Source organism: Rhinopithecus roxellana, chromosome 4 (assembly GCF_007565055.1).
Source record: "Rhinopithecus roxellana isolate Shanxi Qingling chromosome 4, ASM756505v1, whole genome shotgun sequence".
Lineage (NCBI taxonomy): Eukaryota > Metazoa > Chordata > Mammalia > Primates > Cercopithecidae > Rhinopithecus > Rhinopithecus roxellana.
Window position 1 is genome coordinate 29,639,449 of NC_044552.1, and position 15,761 is coordinate 29,655,209.

General features: G+C 44.1%; 1 protein-coding gene across 5 annotated transcripts in view; it reads left to right on the forward strand.

Annotated features, from left to right (window-relative positions):
• Nucleotides 1-2,195: 2,195 nt before the first annotated feature.
• Nucleotides 2,196-15,761, forward strand: part of MAPK14 (mitogen-activated protein kinase 14) — an 85,971-nt gene continuing 72,405 nt past the window's right edge. For 3 of the 5 annotated variants that reach the window (XM_010389673.2, XM_010389674.2, XM_010389677.2), the window contains exon 1: nucleotides 2,196-2,828. In XM_010389673.2, coding sequence (XP_010387975.1) covers nucleotides 2,713-2,828 — 116 coding nt within the window. In that variant the 5' untranslated portion in view covers nucleotides 2,196-2,712. Of the gene's footprint in view, nucleotides 2,829-2,888; nucleotides 3,056-15,761 lie in introns of those variants that run through there. The other 2 variants (XM_010389675.2, XM_010389676.2) reach the window with 2 other exon arrangements.

Sequence of the window (15,761 nt, forward strand, 5' to 3'; positions counted from 1 at the left end):
GACTCTGTTTTTTGGTTTTATATTGCTTTCCTTGAGGAGGACTGAGAATCCTGTACCACTTCTTAAATTGAAATCATGGTCATTGTTCACAATTTTTTCAACAAATACTTATGGGACATGTTTTATGTTCTAGATATTGTGCTAGATGTTGGGACAAGATAGGCAAAGTCTGAGCCCTCCAAGGGTGTATGACACAAAATAGAATAATCCCGGGAAATGTTGAGAAACGTCCTGGCTTGGACCTAGTTATTTCTAATACAAGAAACTAAGACAATGATGCAGGATCTGATTCTTCTGCTCATTGTAACAAGCTTTAGCATAGGCGTAGGTTGATAATGGATGTAGGCATGGGGTTATAATGCCTTGCCCATTCACATTTATCTTGTTTAGTTTTTACAAATGACTCTGTTAGTCGGGAATGCAGGGCAGGAATTCTCTCCTAGAAGCTGGAACTAAGGTTCGGGAAAGGTCAGTTGACTTGCCTAAATTGGATGAGACTTCTGCCCTATTCTCCCTCCTCGAAGAGGTGTGAGTTGAATGCTTAAAATCCTCTTCACTGATGGCTCTTCAGGATAGGAGTCAGTTTCAAATCTTCAGTGTAATGGTTTTTTAAATGCTTCTCAAAGGGAGATTGATCAGAGACTTTCCTGAATCAGAATTACCTAAGATGTATTATGAAAATACATGCTCTTGGCCGGGCGCGGTGGCTCAAGCCTGTAATCCCAGCACTTTGGGAGGCCGAGACGGGCGGATCACGAGGTCAGGAGATCGAGACCATCCTGGCTAACGCGGTGAAACCCCGTCTCTACTAAAAAATTCAAAAAACTAGCCAGGCGAGGTGGCGGGCGCCTGTAGTCCCAGCTACTTGGGAGGCTGAAGCAGAGAATGGCGTGAACCCGGGAGGCGGTGCTTGTAGTGAGCTGAGATCCGGCCACTGCACCCCAGCCTGGGCGACAGAGGGAGACTCCGTCTCAAAAAAAAAAAACAAAACAAAACAAAAAAAAAAACAAAAAAACAAAACAAAACAAAAAAAAAACATGCTCTTGATGCCTTCCTCTGACCTACCCAATTAGACTCCCTGTGAGTCCTGTGAACTTGCATCTTAAACTCCCAGGGTGATTTTTCTGCATGTAAGTTTAAGAACTATTAGGAGAGTTTGAATGGAAAGCCTCAGCTTTTTTTTTTGAGACGGAGTCTCCCTCTGACGCCAGGCTGGAGTGCAGTGGCGCGATTTTAGCTCACTGCAACCTCCGCCTCCCGGATTCAAGCAATTCTCCTGCCTCAGTCTCCCAAGAAGCTGGAACTACAGGCTCAAGCCACCATGCCCAGCTAATGTTTGTATTTTTTAGTAGAGACGGGGTTTCACCATGTTGGCCGGGATGTTCTCTATCTCTTGACCTCGTGATCCGACCCCCTCGGCCTCCCAAAGTGCTGGGATAACAGGCGTGAGCCACCGCGTCCAGCCCCTGGAAAGCCTCAGCTTTGATGTAGGGTTAACATTTGCCTTTGGGACATATTTCGTCAGCGTCTCGAAGAGTAACCCACATGTAGAGTAACCCATATGTCCTTGAGCAGATGGGAATGCAACAGCCTTCTGGCCAGAACCTGTGTCTCGCTTTTTTTTTTTTTTTAAATTTTGAGACGGACTTTCGCTCCTGTTGCCCAGGCTGGAGTGCAATGGCGCGATCTCGGCTTACCACAACCTCCGCCTCCCTGGTTCAAGCGATTCTCCTGCCTCTGCCTCCCGAGTAGCTGGGACTCCAGGTGCGCGCCACCACGCCCGGCTAATTTTGCATTTTTAGCAGAGACGGGGTTTCTCCATTTTGGTCAGACTGGTCTCGAACTCCCGACCTCAGGTGATCCGCCCGCCTCAGCCTCCCAGGGCTGGGATTACAGGCGTGAGCCACCGCGCCCGGCCACCTGTCTCTTTTTCATGCAAGTGATTTTTGGAATTTGGGGGTTCAGCTGAGCAGGTGCTCCGCTGCTGGTAACTACTCGCGGTTAAAGATCTTTTGACTCTCCCCGACACGCTATTTGTCACTGTCGTTTTCTACCACAGAGCCAGGTATTTGAGCCGCCGGCCACGGTGGGGCGCGCGCGGCGTATGCTGCCCGCTTATCTCTTCCCTCCCTGGTCCGCCTTCGCGCCCTTAAGGAGACAGTCCCTGGGAGTTTCTGCCTTTGGTCTCCAGTTGTTGCTCTCTTCTCGCGAGAACTGCTCCTCCCATCCTCTCCTCTCACGAAGCCCCGCCCACGAAGAGGTTCCATATTGGGTAAAATCTCGGCTCTCGGAGAGTCCCGGGAGCTGTTCTCGCGAGAGTACTGCGGGAGGCTCCTGTTTGCTGGCTGTGGAACCGCGACCACTGGAGCCTCAGCGGGCGCAGCAGCTGGAGCGGGAGTACTGCGACGCAGCTCGGAGTCGGCCTTGTAGGGACGAAGGTGCAGGGAGATCGCGGCGGGCGCAGCCTTGAGCGCCGGAGCGCGTCCCTGCCCTTAGCGGGGCTTGCCTCAGTCGCAGGGGCGCATCCAGCCGCGGCGGCTGACAGCAGCCGCGCGCGCGGGAGTCTGCGGGGTCGCGACAGCCGCACCTGCGCGGGCGACCAGCGCAAGGTCCCCGCCCGGCTGGGCGGGCAGCAAAGGGCCGGGGAGAGGGTGCGGGGGCAGGCGGGGGCCCCATAGGGCCACCTTCTTGCCCGGCGACTGCCGCTGGAAAATGTCTCAGGAGAGGCCCACGTTCTACCGGCAGGAGCTGAACAAGACAATCTGGGAGGTGCCCGAGCGTTACCAGAACCTGTCTCCAGTGGGCTCCGGCGCCTATGGCTCTGTGTGGTGAGTGTCGCCGGGCCTGGGGCCGCTGTGGGCAGGGTGGCCCCTCGCGCCCGAGAGCCAGGCCTGCACCACTGCTCTGCGTTGCGTCAAGTGGCAGGAATTTTCCTCGGGGGAGGGCATTGCTGCCCCTTCGAGCTCTGCCTGTTCTGCACCTCCTGCACCCCTCGCCCTGCACTCACGCGGGTATTGTGGTCCACCGTGTGCAGCGCTCAAGTCCGCTGCGAGAGGTAGGTGGTGGTGCTGGAGCTCGGTTCTGGCTAGCACCCTGCGCCTTCGCCTCTCGGAAGGTTGCTGCTCGGCGGCAGGCACCGGGGGAGGGGCTGCTTCCTTGGGGGTCTCCCTCCCGACCTGGAGCAGAAGGACCCTCTCCCGCGATGTGCCCACGCTGTGGCGCCGGACCCTGTCCTCTGAGCAGACAAGCTCGGGGAGCTGCCGGGAGAAGCAGAAGGGCAGAGCCCAACCCGAAGACTGCGGTCATCTGAACAAAACTGACCAGGAAGGGAGCTCTCTCCGGGCCTTTTTTTTTTTTTTTCCCCCAAACCTCTGTCGAAATCCCATCTTGAGAAGTGTTCTTTTTGAATTCGCAGTTGAATTAGCAGCGATCCATAGAGCTTAAAATACCGACTTTATCTCGGTGAGCACTGTGCCAGCTTGAGTGGTGTGTTTCCGATTCGGTTGAAAGCGTATTTCCTTTCTGTGGAGGGGCGGCGGTGGTAGTGCCTGCAAGAACACTGCAGCTTGAGAAACTGGCAGTCTCACTGATTAGTCACATACCACTGCTCATTTAAGTATTGTTCGACAAAACAGTTTTTTCATTTGGATCTGTAAGGCGCCCTCAAGATCAAAAAATTATTAACAGTGCTAGGAGGTATTGTAAATATTTTTTGAGATAATTCCTGCGAATACTGTGTTTTAAAAGTCCCTTTGAGAGTTTGCAGGGATTTATCTAGTTATCTGCATTTATGGCCTGAGGTACACGATGGTTTTCGTAAGGATATGGAACCACATAGAAAAGGAAGGGAAGAGATACTTTTTAGCTTTAATTTACACTGTGAGTGTGTTTTAAATTAAGTCGATACCATGTAATTTCCAGACCTGAAATATTTCACTAACTGCTCTCTAACCTGGAAGGTTTTATACCCTGTATTTTAGATTTTCTATAATTTAAAAGCTACGGATCTGAAACTAAATATCAGATTTAACTGTTAGCTTTTTCTGTGTTTTAGTAATTCGTATTGTATGCGTCATTTGAAAAGGGCCTGTAAAATCGTTTTTTGTTTTGGAACAAATTCCAGGCTTTTGGATGTGTTAATCTTTAAATATGATTTCTGTGTTTCCCAAAGTCACATCATGAATTTCCTGTTTGGTAGAATCTTCTGGGTAATTGAGATTGTGCAATTGTGTCCAGCAACAGATCATATTGCATTTTCTAGTTCAAGCTGCTTATGTTGCAGATGGCACCGTGAGTGACATCTTTCTCCCATTTTTACAGCATGGCAGTTTACATTTTAAAGGAATTTGCAGGATTTTACATTCAGAGTGTGTGTGTGTGTGTGTAGTTGATTTGCAGCATTTTACATTCGATATATACATGTTAATATATGTATATACATTCAGTATATACATATTGTGTATATCTAGTTGATTTGCTAATTTTCAAAGATGTATTTGGATCATTGTTTTAATATTTTATAGCTCATTAATATACTTCCATTTTTTCATTCTTGAATTGACACATTCATTTCTGTAGTATCACGTTTTTGTTTTCAATGCTATTTAAATTTTAATGGAGTGATACAGCAGAATAACTCAACTATAGAGGGTTTGGGTGAACTCCAATTGAATTGCTTGCAAAGGTTCGGTACTGTTGGTGACTAGCTCTGCACTGGAACAGGAGATCCAGATTTACAGTGAAGTACCATTAAAATTAACTCCACATTTCTTTAGTGGTATATTTTTCTGTGGTATAAAAGCCAGCAGAGGCCGGGCGCGGTGGCTCAAGCCTGTAATCCCAGCACTTTGGGAGGCTGAGACGGGCAGATCACGAGGTCAGGAGATCGAGACCATCCTGGTTAACACGGTGAAACCCTGTCTCTACTAAAAAATACGAAAAACTAGCCGGGCGAGGTGGCGGGCGCCTGTAGTCGCAGCTACTCAGGAGGCTGAGGCAGGAGAATGACTTGAACCCGGGAGGCGGAGCTTGCAGTGAGCCGAGATCGCGCCACTGCACTCCAGCCTGGGCGACAGAGCGAGACTCCGTATCAAAAAAAAAAAAAAAAAAAAAAAAAGCCAGCAGTATCTGACACTTAAAAGTACTTTTATTGAACAGATTTTTAAAAATAGGTAATACATTGACATTGTATAAAATTTGAAAGTTTTAAAAAGGTATTCAGTGGGCCGGGTGCTGTGGCTCAAGCCTGTAATCCCAGCACTTTGGGAGGCCGAGGCGGGTGGATCAGGAGGTCAGGAGATCGAGACCATCCTGGCTAACACAGTGAAACCCCGTCTCTACTAAAAATACAAAAAAATTAGCCTGGTGTGGTGGCGGGCGCCTGTAGTCCCAGCTACTCGGGAGGCTGAGGCAGGAGAATGGTGTGAACCTGGAAGGCGGAGGTTGCAGTGAGCCGAGATCGCGGCACTGCACTCCAGCCTGGGTGACAGTGAGACTCCGTCTCAAAAAAAAAAAAAAAAAAAAAAAAAAGGTATTCAGTGAAAAGTCTCCTTTCTTCTTTGTTCTCCAGCCACTCTACTGTCTTTCTCAAAGACAAGCACTGTTAAGTGTCTTGTGTCTTTCCAGGGGGGCAGAGTTTTTTTATTTGCTTGTTTATTTAGTAGTCTTTCTACTAAAGGGATTTAAGATGTAACCTACAGCATATTGGTGAAGGAAAATACAACTGAAACTGAAATTATTTGACAGTTGACAATAAACAATTATAACTAATATTGGAATGAAAATACCAGAATTTAGATTTACAATTAAGTGTTATCTTAATCAGAGATTCAGTGTAGTTATTTGAAGTTGTTCTTTTCTTTGAGACGAAGTCTCACTCTGTTGCCGGGGCTTGAGTGCAGTGGTGCCATCTTGGCTCACTGCAACTTCCACCTCCTGGGTTCAAGCGATTCTCCTGCCTCAGCCTCCCAAGTAGCTGGGACTACAGGTGCCCTCTACCATACCCAGCTAATTTTTGTATTTTTAGTAGAGACGGGGTTCTCCATGTTGGGCAGGCTGGTCTTAGACTCCTGACCTCGTGTGATCTGCCCTCCTTGGCCTCCTAAAGTGCTGGGATTACAGGCCTGAGCCGCTGTGCCCGGCCTGAAGTTGTTCTTTCAATGAGTACCTTTTTATGTGTGGCAGAAAATATTTTTTGGAACTTCTTTTAGAATCCACTTTGGAGCCTATGATACTCTTCTTCTTCTTCTTTTTTTATTTTGAGACAGAGTCTTACTCTGTTGCCCAGGTTGGAGTGCAATGGCACCATCTCTGTTCACTGTAACCTCCATCTCTTGGATTCAAGCGATTCTCCTGCCTCAGGCTCCCAAGTAGGTGGAATTACAAGTGCGCAACACCATGCCCGTTTAATTTTTGTATTTTTTAATACAGACAGGGTTTCACCACGTTGACTGGGCTGGTCTCTAACTCCTTACTTCAGGTGATCTGCTTACCTTGGCCTCCCAAAGTGCTGAGATTACAGGGGTGAGCCACTGTGTCTGGCCATCCATCTTCATTTTTTTGAGAGCAGATTTGATTTTAGGGAATAACAGTCCATTTGAATCCAAATAATTTAGGGAATTTGGACTCAAGTCTGATAAGAAAGATTAGGCAATCAGGTTGGTGATACTACTGTTTTAGGTCAGATAGGGGTTACAACTATAAAGTAACGACACAGCATTTTTTGTGTGACTTCTTGAACTGGACCTGAAGTCTACTTCCAAAAAAATCTCCGATTTTTATTTTATTAATATTTATTTATTTATTTTGTAGAGATAGGGTTTTACTGTGTTGCCCGGGCTGGTCTCAAACTCCTGGCCTCAAGCATTTCTCCCATGTTGGCCTCCCAAAGTGCTGGGATTATAGGGATGAGCCACTACACCCAGTCCCTGAATTTTATTTTCAAGAATGAAAATAAATGAATAGAATATTTCAATGAATAAAATTCATTCATTGAAATATTTGTCAGTTTCCTAATTTTATTGCTCTGAAGTGTGGTATACTTTGATGTGTAACATTTACAAATTATTTTAAGCCTATATTATTTTAATTTATACTTGGTAAAAAAACAAGTAGCAGCCTGTGTGATAACCAACTATGAATCAAAATAAGGTTTTACGTATATGCCTTTCCTTTAAAGGGTAAAGGGAACTAGACTAGGTCTTGCAGTTTTAAGGAACTTTATGCATTGTCTGTGAGGGGAAATGAAGCAAAATTGTTTAAGAATACATTGTTGCAAAGCATTGATTTTGGGGTTTTGGGACAGAAGGGTAGAATCTTTGTGGTGAGTTTAAGGAAATACAAACAGGAACTTAAGTGCCTTTCCTCTGGGGTACCGTTTTTTCCAGGCCTTTGCTGTTGATTAGAGGAGGTGGGGCACTGGTAACCATAAAATAGGAGGTGACGGTTGAGAATTACTCTTAGATCATATTCAACTGTTTATTCAACAGTGTTTATTGAATACCTACTATGGGCCAGATAGCTAGGTTCTGGAAGTAGAGTGCTAAACAAGACAGAAACAAGACAATCCATTCTCAACTGGAGCTTATAGTCTAGTGGGTTTAATAACTACATTTTGTGGATTGCTTGCTATGTTCTAGCATTGTGCTGTGCACTGTATCTTCAGCATAGAAAGTATATAACAAAACCTTTGGTAAAAGGATAGCAAAACTTGCTAAGAAATAAAATACAACTTCCTAAGTGCTTTGTGGAACAAGATTATTCTAGTATAATAAAAATAAATGAAGCTAACTTTTTAAAAACTATTAGTGGCCATTCACCATTTTAAATCTTTTTTTATTATTTTTTATTTTTACTTTTTTTAGAATGAGCCAGGGTGCAAAGAAATAAAAATGCATCATTAAGTATACAAGGGTGACTTTCTTGACTCCTGACCAGTGAGAAGGGTGTGTCTTTTACTTTTCTAGTAGTGATAGTAGCTTTCCATTCTTTTCTTTGTAACCAAAAGTAAGGTAGTTGCCTGTATGTTACCAGTGCTAGTCAATAAGAAATCTTTAAACATAATTAATGGCAAACATTTGTATTATTGATGTATAAAGATTATTTTAAGAAAGAGTTCATTTGAAGCTGACTGTAAAGTCATTTTATTTATCAAATCCCATTTTTCTACTGTTTGTTTTTTTTTTTCCGCCCAGGCTGGAGTGCAGTGGCATGATCTCGGCTCACGGCAACCTCTGCCTCCTGGGTTCAAGCAATTCTCCTGCCTCAGCCTCCTGAGCAGCTGGGATTACAAGTGCGCGCCACCACGCCTGGCTGATTTTTGTATTTTCAGTAGAGACGGATTTTACCGTCAGTCTAGTCTCGAACTCCTGACCACGTGCTCCGCCCACCTTGGCCTCTCAAAGTCCTGGGATTACAGGAGTAAGCCACTGCATCTGGCCTCCACTGGTTCTTCTTTATTTTTTATTTTATTTTTTTTTTTTGAGCCGGAGTCTTGCTCTGCCGCCCAGGCTGGAGTGCAGTGGCCGGATCTCAGCTCACTGCAAGCTCCGCCTCCCGGGTTGACGCCATTCTCCTGTCTCAGCCTCCCGAGTAGCTGGGACTACAGGCGCCCGCCTCGTCGCCCGGCTGGTTTTTTGTATTTTTTAGTAGAGACGGGGTTTCACCGTGTTAGCCAGGATGGTCTCGATCTCCTGACCTCGTGATCCGCCCGTCTCGGCCTCCCAAAGTGCTGGGATTACAGGCTTGAGCCACCGCGCCCGGCCGGTTCTTCTTTAAAATAAGCTTATCTGGGATCTCCAGGTTTTCAATTCTGGCAGTTTGATTTCTTGATACTAAGGAGTACTCTGCTTTTGATTTCTTTCTAGCCCAGTCTCAGAGATGATCTGTGTTGACTTTGCCTTTCATGGGCAAGAGTACAGATATTGCTGAGCCCCTAGGGCCTAGGATTCAAAGATGGAAGAATTCACTGGAGTAGATCACCCTCACTTTAGAATTAAATGACATTTTTTTTTTTTTTTTTTTTTTTTTTTGGAGACGGAGTCTCGTTCTGTCGCCCAGGCTGGAGTGCAGTGGCCGGATCTCAGCTCACTGCAAGCTCCGCCTCCCGGGTCCACGCCATTCTCCTGCCTCAGCCTCCCGAGTAGCTGGGACTACAGGCGCCCGCCATCTCGCCCGGCTAATTTTTTGTATTTTTTAAGTGGAGACGGGGTTTCACTGTGTTAGCCAGGATGGTCTCGACCTCCTGACCTTGTGATCCGCCCGTCTCGGCCTCCCAAAGTGCTGGGATTACAGGCTTGAGCCACCGCGCACGGCCTTAAATGACATTTTTAGGGATTTTTGCAGTTTATAAAGTGTTTTCATTCAAAGCGTTATCAATCAGTTCTCACTAGCTCCATGGAGGCTGATATTTATTAACCCCATTTTATAGATGGACTCATTCATTAAAAGAATGGCATACTTGTCAGTGCTACTTTTAGTAGTCTCCTTTACTGTAGACGTGGGCTGCTGAGGTTGTGTGGTGGCACCTTCTCTTAAGCAGTTCGCCTCCTATTATGAAAAAGGGATTGCTGAGTCACTCGAAATAGAACTTGAGTGTAGGAAAGCAGTCCCACCAGTGTCATTGCCCAGTTTATGTGAGGGGAAATGACTTAATTTAACCCATTAAAGTCATGTCTCTTTCTCAGAACTGATAAACCAAAAATGCACTCATTGCCCAGATTAAATTTTTTTCTGAAGGAATTATTAGGCAGTGCAAATAGTTAATTCCTGAATTTATGAATCCTATTGGTTTGAAATTCTTTAGTGTACATTTATGTAAAGTTGGGACTGTCCGTACATGTTTGTGTTATGTACGTATAGGATATAAATAGAAATAACTGCCTCTCCAGCCCTTTGAAAATACATTAGCTTTTTGCTTTTTGCAGTAAAATTTGTTGTAAAACTGATTTGTTCTTATCTAAGAGGTATAATTACTGCAGTGCTCAGAAAAATCTCATTATAAAGGGGGCACCCCTGACTTAGAGCTTAAGAATTTCTTCTCATGGCTGCTATGGAAGTCATGCACCTATTTCATCAGAAAAATAACCAAAAACTTCTTTAAACTTGGAAATGTTTTTTGTAAAAGAAACATCAGTATTTGGAGTTGTTTGTCTTTCACAGTGCTCCCATAAATTAAGTACAGGCACAATTCGTCTTATGCGTCACAGATAATGGCTTTTTTTTACAAATTGAAAGTTTGTGACAACCCTGTGGTAAGCAAGTCTGTTGGCATCATTTTACCAACAGCATGTGCTCACTTCGTCTCCATGTCACACTTCGGTAATTCTCGCAATATTTCTTTTCTTTCTTTCTTTTTTTTTTTGAGACGGAGTTTTGCTCTGTCGCCCAGGCTGGCGTGCCGTGGCGTGATCTCGGCTCACTGCAACCTCCGCCTTCCAGTTTCAAGTGATTTTCCTGCCTTAGTGTCCCGAGTAGCTGGGACTATAGGCATGTGCCACCATGCCCAGCTAATTTTTGTATTTTTAGTAGAGATGGGGTTTCACCATGTTGGTCAGGTGGGTTTCGAACTCCTGACTTTGTGATCTGCCTGCCTCGGCCTCCCCAAATGCTGGGATTACAGGTGTGAGCCACCGTGCCCGGCAATTCTCGCAATATTTCAAACTTTCTTCTTCTTATTAAATGTTACGGGGATCTGAGATCACTGATCTTTGATGTTACTAATTGTTTTGAGGTATCTGGAGCCATGCCCATAGGCAGACTTAATTGATAAACATTGTGTGTGTTCTGACTGCTCTGCCAACCAGCTGTTCCCTCTCTCCATCTCTTAAGGCCTCCTTATTCCCTGAGACACAATAATATTGGAATTAGGCCAATTAATAACACTACAGTGGTTTCTAAGTGTTCAAGTGAAAGGAATGGTTGCATGTCTCTTACTTTAAATCAAAAGCTAGAAATGATTAAACAGTGAGGAAGGCATGTCGAAAACTGAGATAAGCTGAAAGCTAGGCTTCTTGTACCAAACAGACAATTTGTGAATGCAAATGAAGTTTTTGAAGGAAATTAAAAGTTATATTCCCGTAAACAAATGAATGATTAGAAAGCAAAACAGCCTTGTTGCTGAGATGGAGAAAGTTTTAGTGGTCTGGATAAAAGATCAGACCAACCACAACATGCCCTTAAGCCAAAGCCTAATCTAGAGCAAAGCCCTAACTCTCTTTAATTGTATGAAGTTTGAGACAGGTGAGAAAGCTGCAAAAGATAAGTTTGAAGCTAGCGGAGGGTGGTTCATAGGTTTAAGGAAAGAACCTGTCTCCATAGCATAACTTTATAGTGCAAGGTGGCTGGGGGCGGTGGCTAACATCTGTAATTCCAGCACTTTGGGAGGCTGAGGCAGGCAGATCATCTGAGCCTCAGGAGTTTGAGACCAGCCTGGCCAACATGGCGAAACTCTGCCTCTACAAAAAATACAAAAATTTGTTTTTTGTATTTTTTGATGTTGTGGCGTGTACCTGTAGTCCCAGCTGCTTGGGAGGCTGAGGCAGGAGAATTGCTTGAACTCAGAAAGTGGAGGTTGCAGTGAGCCACTGCAACCAAGTGGCAACCAGGATTGTGTCGCTGCACTCCAGGCTGGGTGATAGAGCAAGATACATCTCAAAAAAAAAATAAAAAATAAAAAATAAAAACTTCCATAGATGAGACATTGCTTCTCAGGAATGAATAAAGCAAGTAGTTTCTTGAGGTGGAATCTCCCGTGGGTGAAGATGCTTATGAACATTGTTGAAATGACAACAAAGGGTTTAGAATATTACATAAACTTAGTTGATAAAGCAGCAGCGAGGTTTGAGAGGATCGACTCCCATTTTGAAAATAGTTCTACTGTGGGTAAATTGCTATCAAACACCATTGCAGGCTACAGAGAAATCTGTCACCAAAGGAAGAGTAAATCAATGCAGCAAGCTTCACTGTTGTCTTATTTTTAGAAATTGCCATAGTCATTCCAACCTTCAGCAATTATCACCTTGATCAGTCAGCAGCCATCAACACCGAGACAAGACCCTCCACCAGCAAGAAGATAATGACTTGCTGAAGGCCCAGGTGACCCTTAGCATTTTTTAGCAAAAAAGTGTTTTATTTATTTATTTATTCATTCATTCATATATTTTTTCGAGACAGAGTCTCGCTCTGTCGCCCAGGCTGGAGGGCAGTGGCATAATCTTGGCTCACTGCACCCTCCACCTCCCAGGTTCAAGCAATTCTCCCACCTTAGCCTCCTGAGTAGCTGGGGTTACAGGTGTGTGCCACCACGCCCAGCTAATCTTTGTATTTTTAATGGAGATGGGGTTTCACCGTATTGGTTAGGCTGGTCTCAAACCCTTGACCTCAAGCGATCCTCCTGCCTCAGCCTCCCGAAGCGCTGGAATTAATACGTATGAGCCATCGTGCCTAGGCAATAAAATATTTTTAAATTAAGGTATGTGTATATGTGTGTGTGTGTGTGTATATATATATATATTTTTTGACATACTGCTAGTGCATACTTAATATATTGAGTACAGTATCATGTAAATATAACTTGTATATGCATTGGGAAACCAAAAAATTCGTGTTACTCATTTTTTTGTGATACTTTGTTGTGGTTTTCTGGAACTGAACTCATGATATCTCTGAGGTACACTTGTATGTATGTGTTAAGGATTTACAAAATTAACCAGTTTTCTTGTGCAGTGTTCAAGTCTATTAATAATTTATTCTAGGGAAGAAGAAGTGGTGGTTTGTAAATTCTGCACTTAACAAGATACTGGGTTTTGGGCATGCTTGGCTCCAAGGCTGAATGTAGTGGGGAAAGAAGTATACCAGAGTGAAGAGTCTAGGATTTCCAAGTTTTGGCCTTGGGCAAATGGATATATTTTAGTGCCATTTTCTGAACTCTGTGTTACAAAGTTACAAAGAGTGTTACAGGTTACAAGATTGTAGAGAGAAAGGGGAAGGGACATAGGTTCATGGTAATCTCCTTGAGGACAGGACTCATTACACCTTGAGTGTCTACCATGTATGGTTTGCTGTAAGTGCTGGAGATGAAATATGAATAACAGAGACAAAAATTTCTGCCTTAAGAAGCTATATTTTGGCCAGGTACAGTGAGTGGCTCACGCCTGTAATCCCTGCACTTTGGGAGGCCAAGGTAGGAGGTTTCCTTGAGCCCAGTAGTTAGAAACCAGCAGCCTGGGCAAAATGGGGAGACTCCTCTACTAAAAAATAAAAATAAAAAATTAGGCAAGCTTGGTGGCACACTCCTGTAGTTCCAGCTACTTGGGAGGCTGAGGTGGAAGGACTGCTTGAGCCTGAGAAGTTGAGACTAGTGAGCTGTGATCCTGCCAGTGTACTCCAGCCTGGGTGACAGAGTGAGCCCCTGTCTCCAGAAAGAAAAAAAAAAAAAAAGGGAAGCTATATTCTAATGGAGATGGCAGTGGAAGTAGATAATAAACAAGTAAAATTTATAGTGTGTCAGGTAAGTGCTGTGGAGAAAATGCAACAAGGGAAGGAGAGTGAGTGCTAGGATGCCTGTTGCACTTTTAAGCAAGGTGAACAGGGTAAGCATCATTGATAAAGTAACAATTGAGCAAAATCCTGAAGAAGGTGATATAGGACACTGGTTGGACATGGGTGAGGATGTAAGAACATTCTAGGCTGAGGATTAGCAAGTGTGCAAAACCCCTGAGTTAAGGGCCCTGTGTTCCAGGAAATAGCTAAGAGACCAGTACAGCTGGAGCTAAATGAACGAGGGGCCAAATATAGGGAGAAAAGTGGAGTGAGGGATGGGTGGCAGATGTTTAGGGATCATGTAGGGTCTTATTTGCCTTTATAAAGACTGTGACTTTTCCTTTGAGTGAGAGGGGAAGCCTTGGAGGGTTATGACCCGAGGAAGGACATGACCTAAGTCATGTTTTGACAGATCACTGTGCTCTAGGGTCCCAGGTGTTTCATTTCGGTTCCTTACCCATTCTACCCTAAATGACTACTGTGAATAGGATAGAATGGTGGAGTTGGATGAATTGGTGCAGAGCCCTGAGCCATGCTCACAACTCTCATTCCAGCAGTCCCAGAGTGCCAGAGCCAGTATTTTTGTTGGGCCCTAGAAATTTAGGGTATTCCAGTCCAGCTCTTTAAATAACATGGGCTTCCTTTACTTTTTTCAGGTTTTTGTTGCCAAAAGGAAGGGAGCAGAGATTAGCTCTTGAGTTTAGCTGGAAAAGGAAGATGAGTCTGCTGGCAGATTGTTTTTTAACTTCTTTACCTTTTAGGGTTTTTCTTACTTTTGGATCATGTTTTAAAAGTCATTTTACCTTCTTTCAGCAGTTAAACATTTAAGATCTTATTTATTTGATTTTATTTGACCCTTTTTCTGACTTACATTCCTCTGCCTTTTCCCCATTATAATACTTTTAGTAGAGATTGGACCATTGTTATCTGTCATTAATATCTTGGCTTTGAGGTCCCAAGGACTTCTCTGTTAAACTTGAATACATCATATAGATTGAAAGATTCTACAGACATGTGACCCTATAAAAACACATATTGTTTATTGTCCTCCCTGCCTTTACAGATGTAAGCCCCCCTCCTCTTTTCATCAGAGCTCTCCCTCTTTTACTGCTCTATCATCAAGTTGCAGAAAATAAGTTTTCCTGCAAACATAGATTCCCATGGCAACATAACAGAAAGGTAATAGAACAAATGTTTATTTTGTCTAGACCTGCTGTCTGAGTAACATTAGACCCTGAACATGTTGGCTCCTGTTACTTGAATGTGTGCTTACAAATTCCTTATTTTCCTCAAAACTTACTTCTCTTAGACCTTCATGATTGTCACTGTGCCCGTGATATGAAGGAAGGTGTGTGTGTGAGTATGTGTGCCTTACTGTCATTCTACTCAAAAGTATGTATTGATTGCATTTTCAAGCTTATGGCTTAAAATGTAGACACCACACAACATGTGAGCATGTGAAGAAAAAAAAAGCACACCAGCCTTGTCCTTTGTTTTCATAAGTTCGTTAATTTAGTATTTCCAGTGCACTATACTAGGTGTTTTGTTTACAGATATTTAAAACAGAAGAAGGGTACCTGCTTTCGAAAATATCAGTCCAGGCTGGGTGTAGTGGTTCACGCCTGTAATCCCAGCACTCTGGGAGGCCGAGGTAGGCGGATCACTTGAGGTCAGGAGTTGGAGACCAGCCTGGCCAACATGGTGAAACCCGTCTCTGCAAAAATTAGCTGGGCGTGGTGGTGTGTGCCTGTAATCCCAGCTATTTGGGAGACTGAGGCATGAGAATCGCTTGAACCCGGGAGGCGGAGGTTGCAGTGAGTCCAGATTGCACCCCCGCGCTCCTGCCTGGGTGACAGAGCAAGACTTAGTCTCAAAAAAAAAAAAAAAGTATCAGTCCAGAGGAGACATATTTATGTTTCCTCAGAGATGGCTTTAGGAGTCCTTTGTAGCTTTTATTTTCTGCATTCTTCCTGCTTAAGTTGACATTTGAAATCTACCTTTGTATTGCTAATTCTTCTCTTAAGATCTTTTTAGATTTTTCTATGTCTCAAATTGAGTGACTGCTGTGGTTTGAATGTATTCCCCAAAGTTCATATGTTAGAAAGTTAATCCCCAATGCAACAGTGTTGGGGAGTGGGGCCTAAGAAGTGATCGGGTCATGAGGGCTCTACCCTCCTGACTGGATTAATGTCATGATCAAGGAAGTGAGTTAGTTATCACTA